At 34.5% G+C, this 13,054-nt stretch overlaps 2 protein-coding genes across 2 annotated transcripts; both read left to right on the plus strand.

Annotated features, from left to right (window-relative positions):
- The first annotated feature begins 919 nt into the window (after positions 1-919).
- LOC107602705 (GTPase IMAP family member 7) lies at positions 920-3,672 on the plus strand. Its single transcript, XM_016295270.1, has 4 exons — positions 920-997; positions 1,703-1,746; positions 2,313-2,417; positions 2,502-3,672. The coding sequence occupies exons 3-4, from the start codon at positions 2,360-2,362 to the stop codon at positions 3,476-3,478; spliced, it is 1,035 nt and encodes a 344-aa protein (XP_016150756.1). The 5' UTR covers positions 920-997; positions 1,703-1,746; positions 2,313-2,359; the 3' UTR covers positions 3,479-3,672.
- Positions 3,673-5,729: 2,057 nt separating this feature from the next.
- Positions 5,730-11,720, plus strand: btr02 (bloodthirsty-related gene family, member 2). Its single transcript, XM_016295267.1, has 7 exons — positions 5,730-5,786; positions 7,141-7,436; positions 7,928-8,011; positions 8,179-8,403; positions 9,092-9,233; positions 10,794-10,820; positions 10,915-11,720. The coding sequence occupies exons 2-7, from the start codon at positions 7,143-7,145 to the stop codon at positions 11,457-11,459; spliced, it is 1,317 nt and encodes a 438-aa protein (XP_016150753.1). The 5' UTR covers positions 5,730-5,786; positions 7,141-7,142; the 3' UTR covers positions 11,460-11,720.
- Positions 11,721-13,054: the final 1,334 nt, after the last annotated feature.

The raw sequence follows: 13,054 nt of genomic DNA on the forward strand, positions 1-13,054 counted from the left end.
TTAACTTGTATTACATCATGTGATTTATATGGGGTCCAAAAGTCTCAGACCACAAGACAACATTTTGAATTTTTATATATTTTTTAATTACACATAACAGTTTACTGAAATGTTTGATTGCTAAATTGTATTGACTTGTACATGTATTGTAGAATGTCTTATGTGGTTTGTCCTATATTTTTGCTTTCATTTTTTGTTTCTGATGATGTCATCTGGCACCTTTCTGTTTTAAATACAAATGTATCTTGCATTTATAGCTGACATGTTCCATTGTTTTTCAAGTGTGACAGTAGCAGATATGTATAAGGCAGTATTTTGAATTAATTTTTTGGACCACATTAGGGCTGTACACAGACATGAAGGGCAGTGGTCCAACTCCAAACCAAGAAAAAGGGCACCAAACCCCCACCCACAGCTGACCTACTGCAAATATACCCTCTCCAATTTAAATCCATCACAATATCCCATACACTGCATACGTCCTCTAAAATTCTTTGCTGATGGTGTCAAACAATTAATTGGGTGACCATCTTGAAAGTTCCCGTTACAAATAGGTTATAATAAAACAACATGCATAGTCTTTTTTACAGTATACTATATAACTGTGTTATGCTAGACACATGGCACACATTTTGAAAACTATTGTGCTCAGTTTGAAGGAAATTTGTTATATAATTTAAATGTGAAAATCTTAAAAATGTTTGTATGTGTATTTGCAGAATTTTGTTTCTGATGTGTCACTGCGCTGCACTGATAGCCCCAATCACTAGTTTTAATCAAATAACATTTCTCAAAACTATATTTAGAAGAGGTAGAAATTAAGCTATTTTACTCAAAGTACAGTGAGGCTACACTGTAAAGGCAGCAGGCGGCAGTAATGAGAAATACAAGAAGGCCTGCATGTACTTTCATTTTCGCATTCTGCCACGTCTTTTCTCCAGACGGCTTTTGTCGCACTTTCATAAACCTGTACTTTGGTGAAAACCACCTGAAATAGGTATGTACACATCTATAATGTATTTGAGTATTGTTATGTGTTGAATATGTAAAATAAATTTAGGCTATTTGAGAAAGCGTCCGTCATGCAAATTCGAAAGTACACTCGGTGACTTATAATGCGAGAAGACATATTTTGGATCAGTAAACAGGCCTAATTGTTATGGATATTGGTTGCGAATGAATTAACGCACATGCTGCACTTTTTAGTGCACGTCGTGACAGATAGGCTGTGTGTTTTTCAAAAATGAAGCTTTTAAAAGCGCTTTTTACTCTAAAATACATATTGAAACTAATGCAGTCGAGAAAGACAAGCGGTCCAACCAATCATGTTAGAAAACAATCATGTCAGAAAGAGGGTGGAACTCCTTTTAGGTAGTGACTTTTTCTGTTGCTGTAGTGTGTTGCTTGTTGCCAATTAAAAACCTACAAACGTACTTTTTGGAGAAACGTAGGTGTCCTAAAAAAACTATAACCTTACGCTTTTTTCAGGTTCTAGCAAATATATTGTAATGATTTCTTATTAATTCTCTCTTATTTTATAGACCAAACTGTGCACACAGTGTCTTATATGATAGATAGTGATTTATTTGTATAATAATTCATTTCTGATTTATTACACAGTTTGTATAAAGTAGGTATACAACAGTACCGTGACTAAATAAAATTAAATATGTGTGCTTAATATTTGCTGCATTATTTTTAGTGGGATGTTGCTGGATTGGTGTGACAAGTTCATGACCTTCAGAGGTAAGTTTCTTTTTTGTTTTGTTTTGATTTGTTCTGTTCTGTTTGAAATAAAAGTACTATATTTAGTTAATTTTAATGGTCTACGTGCTTTGGCATGGTTTATATAATGCTACTTTTATGGCCTGTATTGTTGTAATGGTACAGTAAGAATAAAACTTGAAAATTCTGTCTTCATTTACTCACCCTCATGTCGTTCCAAGCATGTTTCACTTCTGCGAAACCTAAACGAAGATACTATTTTTTTTCATGAATATGTTGAATTAGTTCTCATTTTTATTTTTCTATTTTCACTAATTTTGTTACTTTTTTGTCATTTTTACTAGTCTTAGTTCTTTTTTTAAAGTGTGTCATTTGTTTATTAATTTCTATTTCAGTTTTAGTTATTTTACTACATCAGTTTAAACTAATTGAAAATGAGAAATGCTGGCAGCTAGCTGAAATAAAATGAGTAAAATTTTTAGTTAGTTATAGTAACTAAATAGTTAATTAGTAACAAAAAAAATGTTATGGTAAAATATACGGTTAATTTTTTTAGTTGTTTCTGAACGTTTATTTGTCTTTAATAGGATAGCATATCCTGAATTCTTCAACCCCTGTGATTGTTATATTTACGATGGCATCAGTCAAAGTGAAACCACGGAGAAGACTGAGCTTAGACAATCCACCTAATAGTGAGTTGACAAACAATTCAGAACATTTAAGAAATTACGGTTTATCTGATTAACAGTGAAAGATGTTTTAACTTCATCTCATAGTGAGCAGAGAAACACCACTGAGGATGCTGGTCTTTGGCGACTCAAGTCAGGATCAGATCTCACTGACACGGTCTGTGCTGGGGCAAGATGTCTTTACCAGAGATGAAGTCAATATTTCAGCTACCAAGAAAAATTCAGGGGTTGTTCAGGAGAGAAACATAACCCTAGTCAATGCACCAAATCTTCAGGATAATGACTTGCCGGACAGCATACTTCATAAGGAGCTCAGGAAGGCAGTTTGTTTCTCATGTCCAGGTCCTCATGCTGTGGTGTTCGTTGTAGACCCATTTCACTTGACCTCTAACACTATGGACATACTGAAGCCTATGGTACACTACTTTGGGGAATGTGTCTTGAAGCACACATTGATTGTTTTATACCATGAGCGAGGTATGAGAACTCAGTCCATAGAAGACGAGGTAAAAAAGAATAAGAGCTTTAGAGCGCTTGCTGAGAAATGTAGCCAGAACTACCTCTTCTTCAATGGAGAAGTAAACTGGACTGAGGGTAACCAGACACAAGCATTGCTCACCAAGGTGGAAAAGATGGTCCGGGAGCAGGGAATGTTTTCAAACATGGAATTTAAGGATGCCGAAAAAAGAATTCAGATAGAGGAGCGTTTCATCAAAAAATCAAAGGAGAAAGAGATCAGGGAGACATTGAAGGCGCTGGAGAACCAACATTCAGGAGAAGCGCTTGCCAGTGAGATCCTGAGGTATGAAGAAAAGATACAGTTGGAGTGCCGAGAGAAAGCAGAGCTGGTTGTTGCGGACAAGCTTGGCTTTACGCTTAGATTGGTTGATTATGCTGTTGCAGTGGGGAAAGGTGCATTTGTTGGTGCACTTCTGGGATTTGCAGTAGGATATGAAGGTATGGCAGTGGGAGCTGCTGTTGGTGCTGGTCTTGGTGCTGCGCTTGGAGGTGCAGCTAATGCAGTATGGAGCTACATTTACAAATCCTTTACAGATGCCCACTAAGGGGTAAGGGTGCAACGATAAATCAATCCCATGGATTGATTCTGCGATTTTCTGAATGCATCGCGATTCTCTCTGGAATCTATTCTGAGCTTAGTTTTTAACAGCAGATGGCACTGTGTGCTTTAGAAACAGTACTGTGCTCGCTTCCAGTTCCATACACACACACACACCACTTGAATCTAAAATAATCATTCATAAAGTTCTTAAAGGTTGAAGCGAATTACAAGAGTGTTCACAGTGGGTTGTGTTTACATTAATCTCGCATCATAAACACATAAAAGCCGAGGTGCAAGTACATTTAACCACTTACATTACTCAGTCGAACGCACAAGCGCACTTTTTCGTGAGCATTTGAGTGTGCGATTAAAAACTAGCCTAGAGCACCATCTGGTGTTGAAAACTAAACTCAGGATTGATTCCTGAGAATCGCGATGCATTCCGAAAATCGCAGAATTGATCCATGTATCGATTTATCGTCACACTCCTACTAAGGGGCTACTTAGTGCATAGTGTCGGCTTCTGACAACCCTGGATCTCCCATAGAGGTGTGCATTTCATTATTGACAAGAAATTATATCTTAATATTTTTTTGTGATTTTTTTGTCGATAACTATAAGTAAGCAATATTTTGATTAGTGTGTTTTTGTGCTGGTACCTTGGCTGGTTTGGGCCTGTTATGAATAAATAAACATGACACTAAAACCGCCAGTAGGTGGTGGTAAATCCCTTAATGAGTGATTCATTGAATCATTCATTCAAACAATTTGTTCAAAATGGCTTGTTTATTTAGAAATGAGCCGCTTGGCTGCCTGTCTTAATGATTTGTTCAAAAACGGATTAATTTAGACACTAAACACTGAAGGGTTGCTCTGAGAGACAAAACATGTTCTGCTCCAGCTTTGTTTGAAAATAGTTGTGTTGGTGAAACAGAGGATAAAAATACAATATTGTGTCTAAAATTTCACTCAATATTAACTTCTTGTTTTTGTGAACTGTTGTATAAAGTTAATAGGAACTTTTGCGATCACACTCGAGCACTAATATTCATGAAAATGGCACTCTTGCTTACGTGATTTGACATCATATCGTATAAATAAAAATAACATCATATTAAATATTAATAACAACCCATACAGGGATATTTTTGCCCTCATAACTTATAGGGGCATTTTTTAAACTTTGTAATAGACTGCATCATGCATTGAATGCTTTTGGACTTTCAAGATGTGTTTTTTGTTTTTGTTTTTGTTTTTGCAGAGTTACTTACTTGATAATGTGAGCTCACATATCATTAAAACAACAATTATGATATTATTGTAGACAATAAATTTTGCACACCTCTTCCTCCCACAAATCATCAAATGCATATTGCAATTAGAAGCTTATTTGGTTGGCTTTAAACATTGTCTGGAAGTAAAGAAAGTAATTTATTTTTTAATATATATATATTTTTTATCCACAATGATACAATGAGGGTTTCTGGGGATGAAGTAGGCTAGTCAGTACATTTGCCAATGTTTGTCATAGCTTTGTGGGCAGCTACTGAGTTCCAGTCCTAACTTAAGGTCCTTTCCTTGTCCTTTTCCCATATTAAAAAAAAAATCCCTTTTTTGCCACTCATTAGCAAAGCACAAACTATAAAAACATGTTTTAACTTAATTTGAATTCAATACTTATAAAGATAGTAAAGCTATTTATAAATCATGATGTGTAATCGCCAATCAATCTGTAATGCTATAAAAGTGTTCTGACTCAATAATCTTTACAGCTGCCACATCTGACTGTGACGTCTATATATATAGCCATTATTTTGTAATCAAAATGGATATCATTATTGCTGGTCTTCGACAATAATTGCAAGTCATTTTAATGCATTTATATCAAAAAATGTTAAGGATTTATGCTGATATTGCACTTTAGGGCATATCTAAACTTTTGGAGGGCACTGTGTGAATGTATTTTTAATACATTTTAAACTGTAAATATGTTTGTACAAGAGATTTTATACGAGATGTTGTTTATTTGTAAAAAAAAAAAAAGTAAACTATTTAGTTGTATAAAATGTGTTGTATAATGCTGTACATTTGATATTTTGTCTAAATTAGTAATAAAATCTACTTCAACACTTTAAAGCTATTTGAGTCTATTTGTGATCTGGTAAGGTGTGTGACTCAGTGTAAAGTACAAGGCAGGCATTGTCTGGCTCCTCCCCTTGCTGAAAACACACCTATGTACTTTATGGTCTAGTTCACTTTATGAAACTCACCGTAGGAGACGTGTACTACTCTCTTCATCTGCTGAAGTACAGGTAAGATCCAATGAGATTTCCATTAACTACTGTCCTGTAACTTTAAATGTTAGCTCACAATGTAAAGGGTAACCGCCACAATACAGATTTTTAGAAAGATTAAACAAATAAGTGGTCAATTTGAATGATGTAATTGTATAATACAATTACATTTAGAATTACACAGTTCATGTTTAAGTTAGACCTATTACTAAATGTTTATAGCTGTCATTTCAAAAACATGTCTGAAAATCAGTCCCGAAACCTGCTAGATAAATATTTAGATTTGTCCTGAGGACGACATGGGATTTCTGGTTGAACCCGTTCTTCTCCATACCAAACGCTCAGCAGAGGCCTCTGAAGATCCCCATTACACTCAGTGGAATGCTACACAAACTCATTATATAAAGCGTTTGTAAATATTTACATAGACACAATAGCTCAAGCTTTCCTCTATAAATGACAGTTGTTGCAGAAAGTCAACTTAGCTTACAAAGAGTACAGCATAATGTGTTTTTTTTTTATTAACCCTGGTATGTTGTGTTAAATAAGTCTGACAAGAATTTTCCAGTCTCTTATCTTAGTTAATGTGTTTCCATCCTACACCAGACCATCACTAGTCACTTATTCATGATTCCTGGGACAAAACAGGCTATACAAATAGCCATACGTGCAGCAGACATTTGTTTAATTACATGAAGTTGTGAACTTATACAGGGTTTATATGGGTTTTTAAAAAGTCTTAATTTGCAGATTAAGGCCTTAAAAGTCCTAAATCAGAGCAGAAAGTTGTAAATTCATAAAAGTCATGCTGAAAATGAAGATCTTCCTCTGTATTTTTGTCTTGTTTTCCAGTACAACTATCTAAACATCCTTAAATTAAGCTGCGTTTATACTTTAAATGCGAAATATATATGAAGTCTTGTTTTCTCAGAAATGTAACACAATTAAGTGAGTTTATGCTTAAAACAAGAACAAACATCTGTCAGTCGAGTATGAAAACGTATTTTCCTCTCAATTATGTTGATCTTTCTCAACCCATTGGAAGATATATCTTCTTGTTTTAATCATAACTCACTTCATTTTGCTTCTTAAGTAAATTAATCTTGATTTAACAATCTTTAGAAATGACTGTTGAAGAAATCACTTTTTTACAGTGTGATCAAAAGGTACAGTAATAGTTATTTCCATTTAGTCGTTGAGAGCAGTAGTATTCAAGCTTGAAGTTTTTATTTATTTATTTATTTTGGAAAATAAGTTAAAAATGAATTCTTCTTGTCAGTACACAACATTTAATTTGCTACATTTTTTTTGATACATTCATTTGATAGATGGTTCATTTATGTGGAAATTTTGTGACGTTGCGCTCTCTCAGGAATGGAATCTACCATCAGTCTCCTGTCCGAGAAGCACTTCCTGTGCTCTCTGTGTGAGGAGATCTTCAGCAACCCAGTGACAACGCCCTGCGGACACAGCTTTTGTAAAGCATGTCTCCGTGTTTACTGGAGCCGCAGCGGGTCAGACGAGTGTCCGCTCTGTAGGAGGGCCTTTGGCTCCAGACCCCATATCAGTGTGAACCGCATACTAGCGGACGTCACTGAAAACTACAGGAAGACACGTTTGGCTGCTAAATCCAAGTTCTTCAGTATGGATGAACTTCAGGATGAACCTGTGAGTACTTTCATTAAAAAACTAAACTAAATGTATACTCCCATTTATTATGCTACATATTTTTTATGTTTTTGAAGGAACTTATGCTCACCAAGGCTATATTTATTCAATCAAATATACAGTCAAATAATACAATTTGAAATAACATTTTTCTATTTGAATATATTTTACATTTTTTATTCATTCCTGTGTTGCAAACCTGAATTTTCAGCTTCATTACTCCAGTCTTCAGGGTCACATGATGCTTCAGAAATCACTCTAATATACTGATTTGCTGCTCAATAAACATTTCTTGTTATTATCTATGTTGAAATCAGTTGTGCTGCTTAATATCTTTGTAAAAAATATATATTATATGATAAAGTTTTCTCAGGATTCACTACACAATGTAAATTAAGTAGATTTCATGATTAATGATTCCAAAAAAAAAAAAAAGATAAATAAACTTAACAGTTCTGTGGTTTTGATCTTCGCTCATGTACTGCAAACAGAAGAATGCAGGAGAGGTGCAGCAAATGATTCAGGAAAGAGTTCAGAAGATTGAGAAACTTCAGAATTCCTTAAAGCTCCTAAAGGTACGTGACCGATTGCAACATGGTGAATAAAACCACGACCACAAATAATATTTCAATAAATAAAGCTAATTTTTTTTTGGGGGGGGGGGGGGTTCAAGATTCTGGCTAATCTTATTTTTTTTTAATTAGGCTATTTCTAAAAGAAAACCTGTTCTTCCTCCAAACAGAGCACATGTCTTCGGGAGGTTCAGGAAAGTCAAAGGGTGTTTTCTTCTTTGTTGAGCACCTTAGAGAAGAACCATAAACTGGTAGTGGCTGCTGTTGAGCAGAAACAAAAAGAGGCGGAGAAAAGAGTTGAAAGACTTGTAAAAGACCTGGAGAAAGAAATGCTTGAACTGGAAAATGGACACACCATCCCCGAGCACTTGGATGACAAGGAGCGTCTTAAAAAGGTAACCACATTTAATTTCTCTTTTGATAACACAGTAAAGTTTTGCTTTTATTTTTAATGTTTCTTTATGTCGTTTGACATGCTGAATACAAAAATCACATTACTTTTGTGTATCATTAACAGTGCTCATGAAAATAAAAAAAAATGTTGAAAAGCTAATCTGTTATTGCTTATGCATAAAAGTGACATGCTACACACATAATACTGAGCAACAACAGTTTAACATAAACAACATGAGTTTTTATTTTAAAATGTATTATTTTAAGTATTATAAAGTATTATTCTTCCCAAAAGTGAAAACCCAGTAATCATTTACTCACATTCATGTTGTTCCAAACCTGTATGTTCTTTTATTTCAGTAGCTACAGCATGAAGAATTTTTGTAGAATCTTTACACAGCTCACACAACTAGTGATGTCTGTTCCAAAGAAGGCTCAGAAAGAACCAAAGAACACAATAAAAGTAGTCAAAATGACTTGTGTGTAATATTCAAAGTCTTCTGAAATCATGTAATAAGTGAAGAACAGATTGAAATTGATGTTGTTCTCAAATAAAAAATAACACCATAGTCATACAGATATGGAATGACATGAGGGCAAGCAAATAATGACATAATTTTACTTTTGGGGAAGTTTTCCTTTTAGCGAGTATTGCATAGTATAGAATAATTGACGTATTTTCATCTACAGAGCTTCAGTAATATACCACGAGCGATGAGAGACTGGTCTAAAGTCACACTGGAGACTGATCCTTGTGTTGGCTTCACCAGGCAGGCCGTGGTGGACTTCATGGATACAGTCACGATGGAAGCTAAAAGACTTTCTAAAGCTGGTATGACTGCATGATTAAAATAATGCAGTATATACTTCAGTATTTCATACTGTCCTCCTAGCTTGTCCTTCTTCTTTTGCTTGTTAGTCCTAAACATACTTCTCACAGCTTCTTCTGTTAATCATGCTTATGCTTATGCATTTTTAGCATTTAAAATATTAATGCTTCTATGTTTTGGGGTCAAAAGCTGTACAATTTTAGTGTATGACCACATTTAGCTTCTTAAAAGAGCCGATAACGTAACTGGTGACAATACATCCATGCCAGTAGGTGGCAGAATAGGGTTCAAGACTGTTGTGGAATTGGGCAGTGAAACTATAAAAATATACATAACAAATATGTTCATGTTTCAAAAATAAACAAATTTACTATGGGGCTTCGCTTAAGCCAGGACTAGACCTCCTTTACAAAAATGCCTTAGAAGAAAACATTACAGGTGTGCATCCTGACACAGAACAACGACACTGACATATTTTAAGATATGTTGGAGCAAGATATTTTCAGTTGAGACAGCTCAAACATGCATTTTAGTCTGGGACTAGCTTAAGCCTTGTCTGTGAAACCGGGGGTATATATACAGTGCTGGGTGTTAACTAAGCTGGATTACACAATCAAATTGAAAATGAAATAAAGTACTTGCAATTAGATTATATTACCTTTTAAAATCTTCATAATCAGATTATAGTTACTTTTAAATATTATTCATACAATGGCAGTAAATAATTCATAATTTATTGATTCACCTCAGTTATTTTTTGTCTTTAAAATTATTTCCAAATGAACCTAATAGTTATATACATGAGACCAATAATTATGTTACTTACTTTAAAGTTACTAAACAGTGCTGATGCATAGCTGTGAAATAGTGTGTCTTATCCAGTGACCTCCTCTAATTATTAATATCGGAAGCCTGGACAAAAATATTTCAAGCCTGAAAGACTTTGGCCATGTAATTTCATGTTTTCGTGTTTATTAATGTTTGTTCATGTAATCAATCATCAATCATCAAACATTATTAAGGACACACTTGATCCAAACAAAGACACAACAATAACAACATACAAAAACACACACAAGGACAAAAACCACAATATCACATATTTACATGTGTACTAAAACGCCAATGATTCCACATATTTGAAAAAAAAAAGCCTTACTGAACTTAGTGCCAAGGATCCTAAGGTTTTGTAAGGATCCCCAAGGTTTTGACATTTTTATGATTTTGTTAATTAGTAGCTCGGTACACAATAATCACATTCAAGTCTATGTGATAAACAAGTTAGGTCAAAAATAATGTAATCTAAAAGTAATCAAAAAAGTAGTCAGACTGTTACCTAATATGTGTAATTCAGATTATGTTACTGACTACAATTTTCATCATGTAAATTTGTAATCAATAGTTGACTAGTAATCTACCCAGCACTGTGTTGAGAGAGAGATAAACATGTGGTGTACTTAGCAGAAGACCTGCTAAACAATGATCATTTAAGAGCAGTTTAAAGTAAATGTTAAAGTAATTTTATGCCATTTATGTTTCATAAGCAATTTGTTATTTTCCAGAACTGAAGAGACTGCAGAAGTACTCAGGTGTGTTTTCATTGTACATTTATAGATGTTTTTATAGAATTTGTTTTCTGTCATTGCCTTCTCTGGAAAGCTAATCATCCGTCTTTCTTTTCAGTTGATGTAAATCTGAATCCTCGGACAGCTCACGCTTACCTCTACATCTCTGAGGACAGGAAGGAGGTTAGACATGCGAATAAGCGACAAGAAGTCCCAGAAAACCCCAAAAGGTTTGACCGGGTGGCTAACGTAATGTCCAAGGAAGCCTTCAGCCATGGAAAGCACCTTTGGGAAGTGGAGGTTGGAGACAAGACTGACTGGGATCTTGGAGTAGCCAAACAATCTGTCAACAGAAAGGGAAAATTTACCATTTGTCCAGCCAACGGCTTCTGGATGCTTAGCTTAAAGAATGGCACCCAATACATTGCTAACACATTCCCTCCAACTTTCTTTAGCCTCAGTCACAAACCTAAAAGAGTGTCTGTTTACCTGAACTTTGAGGAGGGACGTGTGTCTTTCTATTGTTTGGATACCGGGACTCATATCTACACTTTCAAAGATACATTCACAGATAAGCTCCACCCTATCTTCAGCCCGGGACGACCCCACGGGGAAAAGAACACTGCTCCCCTTATCATCAGCAGCAGCTGCTGCAGCATCTGAAACACTATGCTAGCTCTTACTGCCCCTTCTCTTTCTTTACCATTGCCATCATAGGATGAAATTTATTATTATTATTATTACAATTATTACTTTTTATTTATTACTGGAGTTTGCTAAAACCTTATGTGTTATTTTGTTATTGCTACACTACAAACATGAATGATACCTCAAACTGTCCGATTTTTTTTCAGGAGAGGTAGACTGTTTTTTAAGGGATTAGACATTGAGCTGAAAAATAATAATAATAAAAAATCCTGTCAAACCCCTGTGAAAAAGAAGTACACTTCATGGTGTTCTTCAAATCTTAAAAGTATATATTTTCTAAAAGACTGATCTTGCAAATACTATAATATTAATGGAAAAAGGCAACTTATTGTAAGTGTACTTACAGAGAGTACAGTTTCATGATTATGTTTCTTAAAACACTTTTTAAAGAAGTTTTGTAATCATGTCGAATTAAATGCTTGACTTTAAAGTACATTTTAAATCATTATGTTTATCATTATGTTTGATCTTTTCTTAATCTTTTGTCAAGCTTTAAAGAAGTAGACTTATTTTGATGTGTTGACTAACATACTAAAGCACTTGATTATAATTTAAATTGTTGTGTGTTATTTGATATAACGTTTAAAGTTAATATATTTTAAATATACTAAATTGCAGCTTCGTCATTACAAATGTGCAATTATAAATATGTTTAAATGCATGACTTTCAATAGAAATGACATTAAAGTATATTTTTGTGTACTATAATTGATAGTCACTATGCTCGGCAGCACATTTTAACCATATTTAAACGACGATAATTATGAAATTATATATGGTATAAAGATGTGTCAACTAAATGCATTTAATATTAATTTAAACTATAATAAATGTTCATTTAATTGTAAGTAACAATAATTTAATTGTTAAAATCTTTAACGGGGGGGGGGGGGGGGTGTTTGAGTGGTTATGAACACATGAATGAAACGCATTTGTATGTGTTTCACTGCGTCTCGAATCGCGTTTGCGGAAAGCGCTTGAGAAACAGTGTCTCTTCCGCGGCTCGGTACGCTTTCAATTCATTTTTAAGTCTCAAGCAAGAGACTGTACGACATTCACATTACATGTTTTGACTGATTTTTACGTAGAAAGGGCAACAGTGCACCACATTAAAATAAATGATAATTCATGTGTTCATAACCACTGACCAAATTAGAAAACAAAACTAAAATTAAATCTTTGAGAGCAAGGGGACCCCTGGTGTTTCGGGGGCCCTACGCAGCTTACGTATTTTGCGGATATGGAGGATCGGCTCTGAGTATGCTAAAGTGTACTTCTTTCTCACAAGGGACCACATGGCAACATGCTCAGAAACACTCGGATCACTTTAGCAACCCACAACATTACAGCATCATGGTGGTGAAATTGTGTTATTATTACAATTTCTATAGGTTATGATCATCAAATTATGCAATTTGTAATTTAAATGAACAAAATGGTCTTATCCAATCTTTTAAAAATGTAGAAGTTTCTAATCCAAAATGTACATTAGCTATAATTGTACTTTTTTTAACTTATTTATTCCTTAAATGCCATTGTCATGGGACATG

The sequence above is a fragment of the Sinocyclocheilus grahami genome, unplaced genomic scaffold (genome assembly GCF_001515645.1).
Source record: "Sinocyclocheilus grahami isolate Dianchi unplaced genomic scaffold, SAMN03320097.WGS_v1.1 scaffold333.1, whole genome shotgun sequence".
Taxonomy (NCBI): domain Eukaryota; kingdom Metazoa; phylum Chordata; class Actinopteri; order Cypriniformes; family Cyprinidae; genus Sinocyclocheilus; species Sinocyclocheilus grahami.